Raw genomic sequence first — 15,154 nt, 5'->3', positions numbered from 1 at the left:
TGAGTCTTTATTGAACTTCCATGGTACAGAAAGACCACATTTCTACAGGACTTCTACTAAAAATCACGAGACGAGATATCTGGAGGATAGCACGAGCCACGCATGGGGCCACCAGCATTATGTCGGTAGTGGAAATATTTGTACGTGGGGGGGGGGGGGGGGGGGGGGGGGTTAATGTCTCAAAGCTGCTTAGAAAAGTTGGCAAACACAAACTGACGATTGAGTCGAAAAGGTTTGATAAGACATCACTTATTGATAGGTGAAATAGACATGTATGAATAATAGATTTGAAGCTACTCTCCCAGGTTTTTCATACAGTGTACATACAGATTCATTGACAGAAATGATGCTCCATGATTTACTGCTTGGTGCACCCATGACAGTTTATATACAGTGACTGGAAAGATGATGGCATTTTTTTGTTTTTTTTTCAGATCCATATGGTTGGCTGTCAGTTGGGAGAAGAAAAAAAAAATCATCTTGGTAAAACCAGTCTTTTGATCACGCGTACAGTTCACAGATGCTCATTTCCATGACAACATAAATCCGTCTTTGTTGTGCACCATCCAAAACCTTTTGGGAGTCATCGATTTTCAACACTAATGCCTCTATCCATTGCCGCTGTGAATATTTTATCCCCGCCACTGGAAGTACTATATGCTTAACACACCTCTAACACAGTCCGGCAGGAACAGAGGGTGCTCACAAAGACTCGACAAAGAGGTGAACGTCAGCCAGATAATTAAGAAAACAAATCATGAGGAAATAACAAAACAAAACAGACTCCCCTACACGATGCACAGGGAAAAAGCCGCACTATTTGCATTCCGGGCGCCCAAAAGCGGGGAATAAACAGCAGTTTTTGGAGCGTGACATGTTAAACACATTGCCCGTTGGCTACATCCGTGCCAAACAGCTTTGTGAAATACCCCGTTCAGTGTTTGGCGATGCTGAGGACGCCTCTTTAACCGCTTGCGAACCAGATACAAGCCTGCGGGAACTGAACTGAACTTGAGCGTCATGTCATGAAAGACAGTCCACTGGATTGGAGGAAACACTGAGCGGCGTCACACGGGCAGCAGAATCACCGGAAAAACACTTGTGGAGCTACCAGTGTTGAATTTGCAGATGCAATTGGATGTTCGGCGGTCCGTTGAACTGCTTGTTGAGTGTTAGTCATGGCGGGTCTGAAGAACGGAGCGCTCGGCTTGGAGGAGCTCGGGGCCATACAGGGGAAAGAAAACAGGGAGCAGGTAACAGTGACGCATGAGCCACATGAAAGAAACGTATACCAAGCACAGAGGACGGAAGGAAGGAGCAGCAGGTGGACGTGTTCGGGTTGTTTTAGACCTCAAGGAAGCCTCGAAGTTTTGTGATGGCGGGATACCTGGGACCCCTGGATTCCTTTCACAGTTTCAGAGAAGATAAACGTTGCTGCGGGCAAACCCTCTGGTTGTGCTGATGTTCCTCTTCAGGCCCGGGAGAAATGTTTACCATATGGAGAAAAAAAACGTCTCAGCTCAGAGGATCACAACTGGGATCCTGACAAAGCAAGAGACACAGAGAAGAGGGGTGAGAGAGACAAAAAAACAAAAGAGACCAAAAGGAGGAGTGGAGGGTTGGGGGAAGCTTAGGGAACTCTGAGGGTGGAGGGAGCAGAGGAGAGGAGAAGAGGAGGAGGAGAGGAGCACGGAGGCCTAAAGCTGGAAAATTGGTGTCTACGCAAATGGAAAGCTGCATCGCCGGGGACTGAGAGAGCGGCGGAGGAGAAGACACGGAAGAGGAGGAGGAAGAGGAGGACGGCGGAGGAGAAGCTGGTGGGGTGGAGGGGGGGGTGGAGGGGGAAGTGAACAGGAGCACTGGAGTACAGCACTATAATTATCCTGATTGAGATTAACTTTGAATACCCTCAAATAAAAGCACCATTTCATGGACGGCGGCTGTGGCCGACTATGACTCATCCGTAGAGGGAGTTAAACACGCGGATACATCTTACAGCAGCACCAACACTCCTCAGAGAGTACCATCACTGGCCATTTCTACTCCATGCACTGTGTATCCTTACCAAACAAAAGAAGGAAGAACTGTGCTTCACACACACACACACACACACACACACACACACACACACACACACACACACACACACACTCATACACAAAAAAGCAAACTTGAAGGTGCACAGAAACTCAAACATGCACACCACACTCACACTGAAAGACGTAGACACACACCAAAGAGTGGCGAGGCGACTCATTACCTCTCCCTGTCGGTGAAGGAGGAGGAGGTGCTGTGCAACGTCTGCCGGCTGTCCTCCGAAGCAAGGGAACGGGGAAGCGCGAGGGAGAGTGGGGGGGCCACGCCACGGGAAAGAGGGGGTGGATGCTGGGAACAGCTGCGGTCGTAACTGGGAAAGAATGAGAAAGATGACACGGATGGGGAAGATGTGGCGAGGGGAGGGAGGTGGGTGGGGGGGGGGGGTGAAGGAAAAGGAAAAGATGGGAATTAAAGAAGAAAAAAAAGAGATCAAGAAGGAGAAGGGTAAGAATAGAAGCCGAGATTAAATGAATCAAAGAAAGTTCGAGTTTTAGACGAAACAGATAACAGTGAAAGAAGGTTAGAGAGGGAGAGAGAGGGAGCCGGAAATGATAGAGAAGGGCAGAATTAAGGGAGACGGACAGAGACACAGATAAAAAACAGCAGAATCAAGAGAGAAGACAGAGGGGGGGGGGGGCAGAGAAACAGAGTCAGAGACCATCAAGAACAGCCGAGCCATTTAGCATCAGCGAACACATTACTCTGCCACTGTGTGAGAGAATTAGTGCCCTCATCTGACTCATTAAAACGCTGTCAGCTGAGGGGGGGAAGGACACCGAGACTTGTGGGACGAGGGAGGGAGGGAGGGAGGAGGGGTGAGGTGGAAAGGATGCAACAAGGTTAAAGAATGGACAGGGGGGGGGGGGGGGGGGGGGAACGCATCGCAGAGGGGAGGAAGGTGAAGACAGAGAGCCACGAGTTCACGCTCTTAAGAATACTTAGAGGCACAACAAAGCTGCTCGCGTAGCCATAAAAGACATCCCACAGCCTCATCTTTCCACACTAACACCTGTTCTGGCTGACTCCTCTCTCCCTAAATGCACACACACACACACACACACAAACAAACACACATTCACACAAACATCGTCACGCCTGATAACATTAGCCACACAGTTTCGGGGCTGGGAAAATCACTGAGCACATATGCCGCTCTTCTATAATCATAATGAACTGGACACCGGCCAATTTCCACTATAGGCGAGCATTCCAGTCCATCTGTACCCCCCCTCTCCCGCTCATGTCGTCGCAGCACTCTCTCCATCCAACACATGGCGTTATTTACACATTTATGACACCGAGGCTTGAGCCAGTCCATAGAGAGGAGCGGCCTCCATGTCTGCCGTCTAGAATCGCAGTAAATCTCACTTTTGTAGGGCCACTTCGGAGAGTGGGGGTTTCCTCCATGGCGGCTTCCTCAGGAGGAAGTTATTGAAACAACAGCGAAGGCAAGACTCGGGAACAGAGAGAAAAGGGGGGTTTATCGTGTATCAGCTCACAGCAAGCTGGAGGATTATCTATGGATCAGCAGCGGGACTGGCGGTGCTGGGAGAGATAGGAGACTGGGGAGGGAGATAAGAGGAGTAGCAGCTGTGCAAAGACAAGCAATGTTAGAGCAAGGCAATGGTGATAACTGTAAGTAAGGAAAGAACATGAAGGAAGAAGAGGAACACAGGTATTTAGAAGGGGGGGGGTGAAGTGAAAGGCGAGGGGAGGGGGGTTTGGAACGAGAGCAGGCGCAGTAAACGTAGAGTGTGTGAGAGCGGATCTGATTTTTAGCGGACATTTAATTTATTTTCCCCCTCACCTGTTGTTCTATTGATCTATTCGTCTATACGGTCGATCAAACTGTTCCGACTTCAAACAGCTCAGCACAAGGTCGGCGGATTGTCTTGAGTAACTGCGTCACAGCCATTCTTTGTCTCACAACCCCAAAACCAGGCAATTTACACCAAATTCAGAAATAGCGAGTAAGACGAACAGAGGTGAATTTTAGTTTTTTATTTTCCCTTTGAGAGAAACGGTAAAGTGAACGGGAACTCATGTTCTCCGTCAAAGCAATGGAATTAAATATTATGATGCAATAGATAGAAAAACAAAGTGTGACGTGTGCGACGTGGGAAGAGATGGAGAGAAGAGTCCCGGTGGTCAGATGAACTACGCATTATTGGTTTCATCAGCAAAACGTGAAAGTGCTCCACTTCATCACATCGATGACTCCCCATCTTCGGCTAATGGCCACGTGTGCTGCAAGCACTTCCCCACGAGGCCTGAACACATACGTACACATTGGGTATTACCCACCTTGTGTTTCCAAATCCACGGGGCTTAATGGTCGGTAAAACCGTGTTATTGCTCAAGCCTTTAAGGCAACACGTTGGGCCCTGCCTCCACCTCCATCCTAATGGTTTAATCATTGCAACTGTAATGCAACCAAATGACACATCTGTGCCACATGTGACTTTACCGAGGACAAATGTTATTAAGGTTATTAGTAAGCTATTACTTAGCTCTCACTTGAGGGAGGAATACGTAGACACGTTACAGAGTTCTGAATATGATCGGCTGATTGACGAGCTCATGCAAAAACACCTGCAAATATCAAAGTTTCGTCCTCACTAAAACCCCATTTGGTCTCTTTGTGAATCCCGACACATCTCGCACAATTCATTAATGTTTATCTTGACCCGTCAGCGGGTAGAAAGGGGCAGGTCGGCAATTTTCCTCTCTTCAAGCTCCATTTTTGAAAACAGAGTGAACTTCAATCTCTTGATAGGTATGCACAGCCTTGACTAATCTTGCAATCAGATGTTCCTAAAAAGATTCACCACACAGAACTAAGCCAGTTTTTACCTGGGACTCCGTTTCAGTGTTTGGATATGTCCACGGATTATAACTAAGTCAACAAAAGAGTGATTAGTGTCCTTGAGATCTTTTTCATTCAAAAGAGGTAAAACGATCATGCAAACAACATGATAAAAAAAAAAATTAGACTTGATTGTATACAAATAAATCCAGATTTTATCAAGTGAATATACGCTTTCTGTACTTTTCTATTTGGTAAAGCATCTCATGGCCGTTTAGGGGACGGTGTCCCCACGATCGGAAATCTCTACAATCAATCTCAACAAACGTGCTTTAGGAGGTCCACAAATAAGGCCCTTCGTTCAACCTCTAACACTTAAAAACAACATTAAAAAAAACAACATGGCGTAATAAGGGAGGCGCCCTGTGTTGAAGCTCAATCTGGACTGTACCTCGCTGTGTCTGATCCTCAAATCAAACATTTTCCAATCCCCCAACTTTTTGAGTCTGGGGGAGATGTGTCTCACAGAGGAAGATTACTAACCCTTCACTTGTCTTTATATGGCCACATGCACACACAATATTTTGGAGATTCCTACCAGAGTTTAGCTGTGATGATGACGGCCGTCAGGATGAGCAGCGAGGAGATGGTCACGGTGACGTAGAACTGAGGGTCCACTGTAACACACACATATACACACGCACACACACACAGACCATGACCATGTATAATTGTATCCAGAAGAAGAGAAGCGATGAATAAAGCCAGCTGAAACATAATATTGAATGTACGAGACGATGTCCTCCAACAAAAAGCACAGATCCGATGACGTCTTGTGTCTTGCTTTTTGACAGCGGCCAATTCCTCAGTGTGAGTGATGAGAACTTTATCAGGCATTCCCCGCCACAGACACAGCCGGCACCACACAGCCGCCTTCACAGTGGTGACAGCTAACTCCTCAGGGGACGTGTGTGTGTGTGTGTGTGTTCACATGGGCTTGGTCTCATGGCTATCTTTATTTAGAAATCCTTCATGTGCATCTCCTGGTGCCCACCTTCCTCAAGCTCCGTCTCCTCCGCCCCCGTCTCTCTGTCCTCCACTCCCCCATGGTCCTCAGACTCCAGCGGTGCATCCTCTCGGGGCTGCAGGCTCGAGGGCCAGTTTGACTTGGTAGTGCTGGCCCCCTGCTGATGCCCATGCCGGTGCAAGGGGTCAGTTTCCTGGCTTGAAAGGAAGTGATAGGTCTCATCCTCTAGAGGCTGCGTTGGACCCCAGACCACCGCCCACAGAGGGGTGGGTGTGACCTGGGCTGTGACGGACAGGGCGTCTGCCTGCTCCTCGTCCTCACTATTGTCACGGTTACAGGTGGAGGGCTGTGTCACCAGAGCAACCAGGAGGATGGAGGTGAGGCAGCGAAGGGCAGTCAGTTGTGTGACAGGAGAGATGGAGCTGGAAGAGAGAAGTGGAGGAGAAAGAATGAGAGGTAGTGGACTGACAAAGAAGTTATCTAAGAAAATGCATCCTCCGCCGGCGTCCTGCACGACCTCATCAGCTCAGAAATTGATTCCCATTCCAGCCATCACTCAGTATGACATATTATGCATCAGCACCTCATATATCCCTCCTTCACCTCAGTTACTATCCATCTTACCATCTCTCCATCGCTTCGCTCTGTTCACTGGGACGCCGCTCCTCCGATCATCTCTCTCTGTAAGACAGGACGGGGAGGCAGAGAGGGAGAGAGAGAAGAGAGAGAGAGAGAGAGAGAGAGAGAGAGAGAGAGAGAGAGAGAGAGAGAGAGAGGATGAGAAGGAGGAGGGTCCAGTTTTATTTTTTCTTTCTTTCATGTTGCTAGATAAAAAACATGTAGACACCAGCAGGAGTGTTTGGCAGAAAGCCAACTCAAAATAAAAAAAAAATAACAAAGCACATACTGTAGACTCCCCTGGGCTTTCAAATTATACGCTCAATTGTGCGCCACATGTTTGAACGGAATACACATCTGCATTCAAAAACACCCAGATGTACGTATTCTGCTCTCTCACACCCATTTACAGTGAACACACCTGAGCATAGCATATTAATCATCATTAGAAGCATCCTGCATGGAGCCAATACTCCATGTGGCACTTTCTGCGGAGAAAAGCAACTTCCCATTCCAAAATTGCTGCCTAAATGCCACCGAAATGTCACTTAGAGACACACAAGCACACCGGGAGACGGACACAAACACACACACGCTCTCCGACACATATCAGTTATCATGCCTACCTCTGGCAGTGAAGAGAGGGAATGAGAGAGGGAGACAGAGAGAAACGGGGGAGATACAGAGAGCAAGCGAGAAAAAAAAAAAAAGCATCGGTTGCCTTAGCGACTGAGACATGTAGAGTCTGCTAGAGTGAGAGAGGGGAGAGAGAGCGACGTAGGGAGTGCAAGAGACTGTAGGAAAGAGATTTAAATGCTAATTATGTGCTTTTAAAAAAAAAACTGGTTCAATTAAAATGGACGCAGAGGAAAAGAAATTAATTTAAGGTGGCAAACAGAGATGATACCGAGGATGATTCTGGTAAGCTCTCTTTAGAGCAGAGAGGTTAAAAAAAACTCTTCAATGATGTTTACAAAAACAGGCAAAGACACCCCAGAGAGCAAGATACAGAAATACAAACAGCAAAGAGAAGGGGGAAGTAAGGCAGGAACGAGGGGGGGGGGGTAAAAGTAGTAAAATTTGATTTACATTTATTTACACAGGTTGCGGCAGCAGAGCAGGGAGACCAACTGGTGTTTGAGGAATGAGCAGGATCAGGTTGAAATAAAAAAAGCGACAACAAGTGATGCAAATATGGAGGTGAGAGTCACAAGGTGACATCTTTATTGTGTTGTGTAAATAATATTTACATAGAAAACAATCTGCCCATCACTCACACTAACACACTCACAATCTGCATCCACACGCACACTTGACACTCAGTCTGTCACACTTCCTTCCCCTGCACCCTCCTTGGCTGTCACTACGCTCCCTCCCTCTCATTTCCTCTTCATGGCTGCAGGCCGTGGTGTCCTCAGCATGAGCATCACTGGAGAACGCAGCGTAGCCACGAGGCGGACCCTCCGTCCTCCGCCCCGGCAGACTCTTTTGCTTCACCGTTGTTGTCATCGTCGTCATCGTCGTAATCTGAAATTTGACAAGGGGGTCGCGATGATTCGCCACACCGCGCGTCATATCAAAAGAACATGATAGTGAAATCTGCACTTCCGTTGATTAATCATCAAGGATGTGAGTCTTTAAGTGAAGACAAGAGGATGTGTGAAATTGTGGCGCGTGCGTTTGTACCGTCAGTCCCCTCGTCATCCTCTGTGTCCCCCTCCGACTCCAGCAAACACGACTCCAACCTAATGTCTCTCTTCGCGGTGACATCACCCCTAAAACATTCACACACACAGTTAATACATCAAATACCAATAGAGGTGAGTGTCAAAGTCGGCCATATTTTATTCTGCTGTGCTAGAATTAGCAGAGCAGTTGAACTTGGTAGAAATATGCAAATAGAAAATATAATTGCGCAGTTTATATTCAAATCTGTGTTGACATGAACTGTGCCCACCTCTGCTTCCCGGAACCGGGGAGCTGCTCCCATACCACGAGGTCGCGACCTCCGGTGACCCATCGGTGGCCTCCGCTCCCTGTGGTCCACGCCGCAAAGCAGAGAATTCTGGGAGCATCGGGCCAGGTCAGGGAGGCCAGGTACCGACACTGAGGCAGAGAGAACACTACAGGGAGGAGAGGGAGATGAAGTAAATGGGGGTCAACAGAGGAAAACAAAGTGCTTTCGATTTTGTCTTAACTCCTTAATGTGCTTTCAGTCTCGCCGAGCGGAGCGAGTAACTTGTGGTTGCACGCGGCTGGCTCTGCGACTCACCGTTAAGCGAGCTCTCTCCATTCGCAAGATCGTGGCAGGAGCCAATTAGGAGGCCTCCTGTCTGGTGAACACAATCTGTTACCCCGGTGATGCTGTTGTGATTGGTCAGTCTGGACATGGCGCCTGTGATAATTGGACAGATGTTAGGTTGAAAGATTTATGCTAATGTTTTTCCTCTACCTTCCTTTTTTTCAGTCATCCTGAAACGCAAACACACACACAAACACACCAACACAATCGCCGCCCATTCCACAGCTCACCGGTCCTCCAGTGCAGAATCTTGAGCCAGGACCGACCATAAGCCAGGAACGCTCTGTCTCCCCGCGGGCTGAGTGTCAGACGGCCGCCCGCCCCCCCCCCACAGCCCGTCACCTCCCCGCCCCAGTGGTGCAGCAGCCTCAGGGGGTCACGAACTGAACACCGGTTCTCCCACACTGAAACCCCTCCATCGGCCGCGCCGCTGAACACCAGTGGACCCTGAGTCTGTGGAGGGCACAGGAGACATAGTTGTCATGGTGATCTGAGTCTTTTATCCAGTGTGTGTGTGTATCGGTTTGTGTAAGAGGGAGAGAGAGAGAGGGATATAAACAGAAAAGGGGAGAGCAAATGTGTAAATGGAAAAGAAGTGCGTGTTTGAAAATGTACATTTCCATGCCGCTGTTGGTTGTAAATGGATTGTGCGCTTTGCATGATGAACAACAAAGAGAATGACAATGATGCGCCGCGCTTCAATGCTTCAGGCATATTTTGACAATTAAGTGGCATGTGCCGCTCTGGATTTCAATTTTCATAAAAAGCCTTTTTGCTCAAAATATGCTGTATGCTCTCTGAAATTGGCCGAGCACCAAGGCTTACGTCTCAAAACATATTTGATTTCCATTTGAAAGCAATAATCAAGTAAAGCGTCTGTGAGGAAAAGAGTGTGGGAATTTAAAAGAAATCACTGAGCACTAAAAATTTGGACAGCTTCTATGGAAAAAGAAGCATGGGCTTGTTTTCTTGTGTGTTTCATAAAGAGGCTGCACATAGCAACAGCTTGAGCAGCCTCGGTGTGGACAGCAGAGCGTGGCGCGGCGGTGAACGACCCGCCCACCTGGACGGAGGTGACTGCTTCCTGGTGAGCGTTGATTGACTGGCAGTTTTCAAAATTGTGCCAGCTCCAGGCTTGAACTTTCCCCCCGTCTGAGGAGTGACAGAGTGCGAGGTTAACATGCGCCGACAGGCCGTCGTTATTGTTGGTCACGGTCGAACCCACCTGAGCCTGACTGCCTAATCTGTGTGCCTTCATCTCCTTCATTCAGCCCAATAGACCAATACTACACTCCCTGACAGATGATGCATACATGTGCAAGGTATATTTAAGATACTAATACAAGTCCAACTGCAATCATTCAGTTCACTGTGTCATTAGCGCTTGGCTTTTTGCACAAAAACCCTACCTGATCCGGTGATAATGTATCCTTCGTCCTCTGGCGCAAAGCAGAGCGCAGTCACAGCGTTGAATGTGTAGATAGACTTGACACACTGCCCTGGAGGTAACAGGAAAATACTGTTTTCATTGACAATACACACAGACAACCAGCCACACACAGACATTCATTGGTACACTGAGACACATTAAGGTAGACAGAGCCCCGAGGCTCAAGTCTCAGAGCCCCGAGGCGCTGCCTACCATCAATACATTCAGCATATATATGTATATGTATGCTTTCTCAAATGTGTCCAAACTCTATGCGTGAGTGAGTGTGTGTGTGTGTGTGTTTAAGCTTACCAATGCTCAGGGCCCAGATCTTCACATAGCAGTCTGCTGAGCCACTCAAGATAAACCTCTCCTTGTCGGACAAAGACAGGCACCGGGCTGGTAAGAGGGAAGGAAAGAGGAACAGAAAATGGGAGAATGAAGATGACAAAAAGAAAAAAGGCTGTAAATAAGTGATGATGTTCGGGGGGGAAAAAAGAGGACAGATTGCAAGAAAGTGAAAAAAGGGCACGATTAGACAAAAGATAATTTGTCTTTGAAGGCTGTGTGACCATTACACCGAGCAGCATCATCTCTACTTGGTATTGTGGGTTGGGGGAAGCGGCTGGGGAGAGGGTGTAGGAGGAGAGCCCAAGAGGCCGCTGGAGTCTAAGTGACGGAAGGCTGCCTGCTTCAGACAGACAATGAACCCTCTGAAGTGTCTGCTGAGGTTACGTCTCGCTGGGCCCGATCTGATGAACTGCTCCCATAATTACCCGACTGCAGGACACAGGCAGAACGCCGCCGTGGTCGCTGCACATGTACGTTAGTGTTGCCTCACCCAGCATCTTGCAGTACTCGGGGGGAGGCGCAGACAGACAGGTGACTCCACCGGCGTGACCTCCCAGGTTCTTGTGCTCTGTTGCCGTGGGAACGTGCCACACCTTCACCGTTGTATCTCGGCTGGGAGGAGGGAGACGGACGCAGTGGGGAAGAGAGGATGTGAGAAGGTAAAGAAAAAGGGAGATAGAGCCAGTGGGGGAAGGTGAAAACAAGCAAAGTTAAAAGCCATGGGACATAAGTTGCGAGAAATTTGCGATGAGCCTTCGAGGCAGGGGAAGAGAAACAAATATGTCAGACAGCGCGGGAGACAGCGGGTGCATATCAAGCAATAAATTAGGTGAAATGTTCACGTTGCACACCCATTATGCAAATCGAGACTTTGTTCCTGCTTTACCTTCCAGAAATCACCAGGTTGTCAACAGCAACCACACAGGTGACTATGTCATTGTGACCCTCCAACAGCCTCAAGCGAAACTTTGCCTTCCCCCAAGACGATTTGAGGGATGCAAATTCAGCATCTGCAAAAGGAAATGATTTGTCCAATTAGCACTGTTGACTCATCAGCGCCCAGGCTCGTTAATCTACACCGTTCTTCAATATGGATTAGTCTGCCACCACGAAGCATGGGGCTAATTTAGCTTCAAGGCTGCGAAACATGGGTCTTGCCTCCGGGGGAGCAAATGGAGCCTGCCGGTTTTAATTCTCGCAGCCACATGAGCTTAATAACCCTCAGGGCGCACATGTCAGATTTGACATGGTAACGACAAGCAGGGACACCGCACTGTGCTTTCAGCGGCCATGCGGTAGACTGTGATATCAGTTTTCTAAATGAATCCCACCTTCCTGTTGCGGCTCGGTGTCAAAGTCAGAGCGGTTATCTGGCACCTTGGCCGGCTCCGTCCTGTCCGGCTGCCCGCCTATCTCTGCTGCCCTTCCGGTCTCCCTCTGCCTGCCGCCCGGGGCTGGCGTGACTCGGGCTTTGGACTGCTCTTCTCCCTTCAGGATCTTGGACGCTGGAGGCGTTTGTGATGGGAGGGCCCCAGGGGCTTCTTCCCTGTGCCAGGAGAAGAAAAGCGAGAGTCGAATGAATAATCAAGATGCATGGGCACGTTTCCATTTTGTGACAGCGATACCTGTAGAGTCCCGCATAAACAAAAGGAGTACTTCTTACTGAGCGCCTAGAAAGAATATTAGCGTTTCTTTTGATTTGATGGTAATATCCACAGGTAGTGATTCCAGTCATCAGCACAAAGCCCTGGGGCGCTCTAATACCCAGAAAGACATCCCTGAATGATGTTTACGTGACACATTATGTACAGTGGGAAATTCCCATTCTAGTGAAGCGTGACAGTATTTGACCTCCAGTGGGTTTGGATAGAAATGCAAGAAAAGATCAAAGGCTTCAAAGTGAATGTTGTTGCTTTTGAAGAATTATGTTTCTCTCCATCTGCCCCCCTCTTGATGGTACCTCTCCCTCACTTCCTTACACTTGTCTTTTCATCTTCTCCTTCTCTCCGTCTTCCACAATCCCAGGAGTTTGCTGTGGGCCAGAAAGCTGCAGCTGAAGCTCAGCCAATCTGGAGCGCAGCTCCGCCTTCCTGGAGATCTAAGAGAGAAGAGGGCTCGAGATTGGTTGTGAACCAAGCCACTAATCCACAAGTTGTTTATATGCACAACCAACATGCTCAGCATGTCTCCATTTATTAGACCACAACTGGCAACTGCACTCCCCAAGTATAAAATATGCATGCATGAGTGAACCAGACATGTCAATTTCATGTACTTGATAGTTCTCCTCTTCAAAGGAGCGCTTCACCAGTTTTACACGTAAAGGTTTTGTGGTGATCTCATCTGGCTTTAGAGAGGGCTTTTTTTCATTATTAAATGTAGTGATTATAAAAAGTAATAGATGTATTCTTTAAAAAACTGCCAAATTGAACTTAAGCACTGTACTTACAGTAGATGTACTTTCCACTACTTCATATGTGGTAAGTCTAAATGATGAATAATTTCTGTCCGCTACTTCTTCTATTCTGACTTCAGTGTCATATTACTTTTTACGGAAACTAGTTGAGTGTCGTTTTGGGGGTTTCTACAAACAGTTTCTGATATATTGTGGCCAATTTCATAACACGCTATGAATCCAGTCATGCAACTTTTTCACAGAAATAAATCAAGGGGACCAAATGCTATTTAGCGGAAGTGTGCTTATTTATTTTTCCTGTTTGCAATTAGGGGATGTAACTGCAGTGCAGTAAAGAAGAAGAAAAAGTTGTAGGGCATGACAATAATTTATAAAATTGGTGAGGCCCCAGAAGGTCCTGATAATTATTTGTTTCTGTCTGCTCATCCTGAGAGCTTTCCCAGGGCAAAAACGGTCAAATTATTCATTCCACTGCGATCATAAATTCATGTTTATCCCGTATTTTTCTTCTTCATGATGTTTTTCCTAGTTTAAGATACCCAACTTTATAAAGTTGTGGCACACATCAGCATTAAAACATCATCTCGATTTAACCTGGTTAGCTTGGCTACAATGTGACAGATAGGAAACATTAGAATACTTTAAAGCTGTATGCACACAGCTCTACTCTACTGGATGTTATTCAAGCCAGTGAAGATGGATAATGTTTTTATTTCATATTATGACTGAATGGTGCCTCGGCTGTAGTGAAATCCGCAGTCATAACCTTTTGTTACACATGAGGGAAATATTTTAAGGATTTACCGAAGTCACACAGATTACACGCAGTTTACATTGGAACAAACAAGCAGATGGTGCGTTTCTGTACCTTGAATCTCTCCTCTGGGGTTAGACTGATTTTTATTTCCAGATTTCCAATCTGTCTCAACTTCTTCTGCAGCTTCCTCACGTCCCCCATTTGAAGCTCGTGGTGAGGCGCTGCGAGTTGACAGTATAAAATAGCCCGACTCAATCACAGGTTGTCAGAAGGGGTCGAGACGCAACATTGGCCTTTAATGAGAAGCCTGGATATGTTTAAAATAAAAAACATGCATCAGATACTCCCAGCAGAGTGTTTGGGAGACGTGTCGCCGGATGTTGACGATACAGTCTGCGTGTTTAGCTGTCCTTACAGCGACGCCATGTGGACAAATTAAGAACTGCACTAATAGAAACATGTGACCAGTACATACAATAAGGTATATCTAAAGTTTTTGTGATTTCCCTTATGCAGACGTGAGTGTGTACGTTTTTATATGTTTCATGAAGTTCGTTTACAAAACAAAAGTCTCTCCATGTCACCTGCAGGACGGAAAATGTTAACACGGTGTTGCCTTCAAGTGCTAATCTATCAGCTCAGGAATTCATGCTTAAATGTTTTACCAAATAAAACAAATGGACATATGTGGAACTAACCAAATTTAATCTGTGACATATAAAATGATCCAGCAGAATGTAGTTGAATGTATTACATTATATCATAATACTTTATTTGCAGATTTGGAGATTTTGGAGCAATATTCCATTTACTCCAATGGAGAGTAAAATAATTGTCACATTTTAGCAGGCAAACGTAAACTTCTAATTATATATCCACAATTCATTAAAGTTGGGTCAATGGATTGACCAGTTGGCCTGTAAAACATATAAGTAATAGTCCATTGATATAATTAAGGCAGTTAATTATGATTGAATCAGCCATTTCAGAGCGCACATCATAAATCAATTAATACCAGTATAATTTAATTAACGGTGGGTGTGAAGGCAGGTGGGGTATTAACCATGCAATTATAGCAATATTTATCATAGGAATTAGATCATATTTAACGAACAGGTTAAGGCTATAAAAGGTTTCTCGTGATCTCCAAAACGACTTACACTATTACTTCCTACGGCACCTGAATGCAGCACTGCATGCTTGCTGCTTCCCCCCAAGAGTTTAAAGCTAAAATATAATAAAGTAAACACAAACAACCCGAAACGTAAGTGGTGAAAATCACGATTCCACCACTACGGTGATGATGCCGACTGACTGACCAAGTACATGTTTAATTTTAGATACTTTTATT

At 46.7% G+C, this 15,154-nt stretch overlaps 2 protein-coding genes across 3 annotated transcripts; both read right to left on the bottom strand.

Moving 5' to 3' along the window:
- Positions 1–153: 153 nt before the first annotated feature.
- Positions 154–7,732, bottom strand: pianp (PILR alpha associated neural protein). 2 transcript variants are annotated; one of them, XM_037453460.2, is made up of 6 exons: positions 7,638–7,732; positions 6,555–6,611; positions 5,958–6,352; positions 5,502–5,580; positions 2,261–2,407; positions 154–1,542 (listed from the first exon to the last, which is right to left on the bottom strand). In XM_037453460.2, exons 2-6 carry the CDS (start codon positions 6,563–6,565, stop codon positions 1,521–1,523), a joined length of 654 nt encoding a protein of 217 aa, XP_037309357.1. In that variant the 5' UTR covers positions 6,566–6,611; positions 7,638–7,732; the 3' UTR covers positions 154–1,520. The 2 variants fall into 2 exon arrangements, with proteins under 2 accessions (XP_037309357.1, XP_037309356.1); XM_037453459.2 differs by lacking the exon at positions 7,638–7,732 and adding an exon at positions 7,175–7,618.
- An 11-nt stretch (positions 7,733–7,743) lies between these two features.
- Positions 7,744–14,227, bottom strand: si:ch211-154o6.3 (uncharacterized protein LOC563854 homolog). The gene is made up of 13 exons (XM_037453377.2): positions 13,915–14,227; positions 12,610–12,728; positions 11,962–12,176; positions 11,517–11,640; positions 11,121–11,242; positions 10,592–10,678; positions 10,260–10,349; positions 9,914–10,002; positions 9,081–9,303; positions 8,821–8,943; positions 8,506–8,671; positions 8,235–8,323; positions 7,744–8,075 (listed from the first exon to the last, which is right to left on the bottom strand). The coding sequence occupies exons 1-13, from the start codon at positions 14,002–14,004 to the stop codon at positions 7,975–7,977; spliced, it is 1,638 nt and encodes a 545-aa protein (XP_037309274.2). The 5' UTR covers positions 14,005–14,227; the 3' UTR covers positions 7,744–7,974.
- Positions 14,228–15,154: the final 927 nt, after the last annotated feature.

This window comes from Pungitius pungitius, chromosome 11 (assembly GCF_949316345.1).
Source record: "Pungitius pungitius chromosome 11, fPunPun2.1, whole genome shotgun sequence".
NCBI classification, from domain to species: domain Eukaryota; kingdom Metazoa; phylum Chordata; class Actinopteri; order Perciformes; family Gasterosteidae; genus Pungitius; species Pungitius pungitius.
The sequence above is the reverse complement of the archived record's forward strand: the minus strand, read 5'-3'. Positions and strand labels throughout refer to the sequence as shown.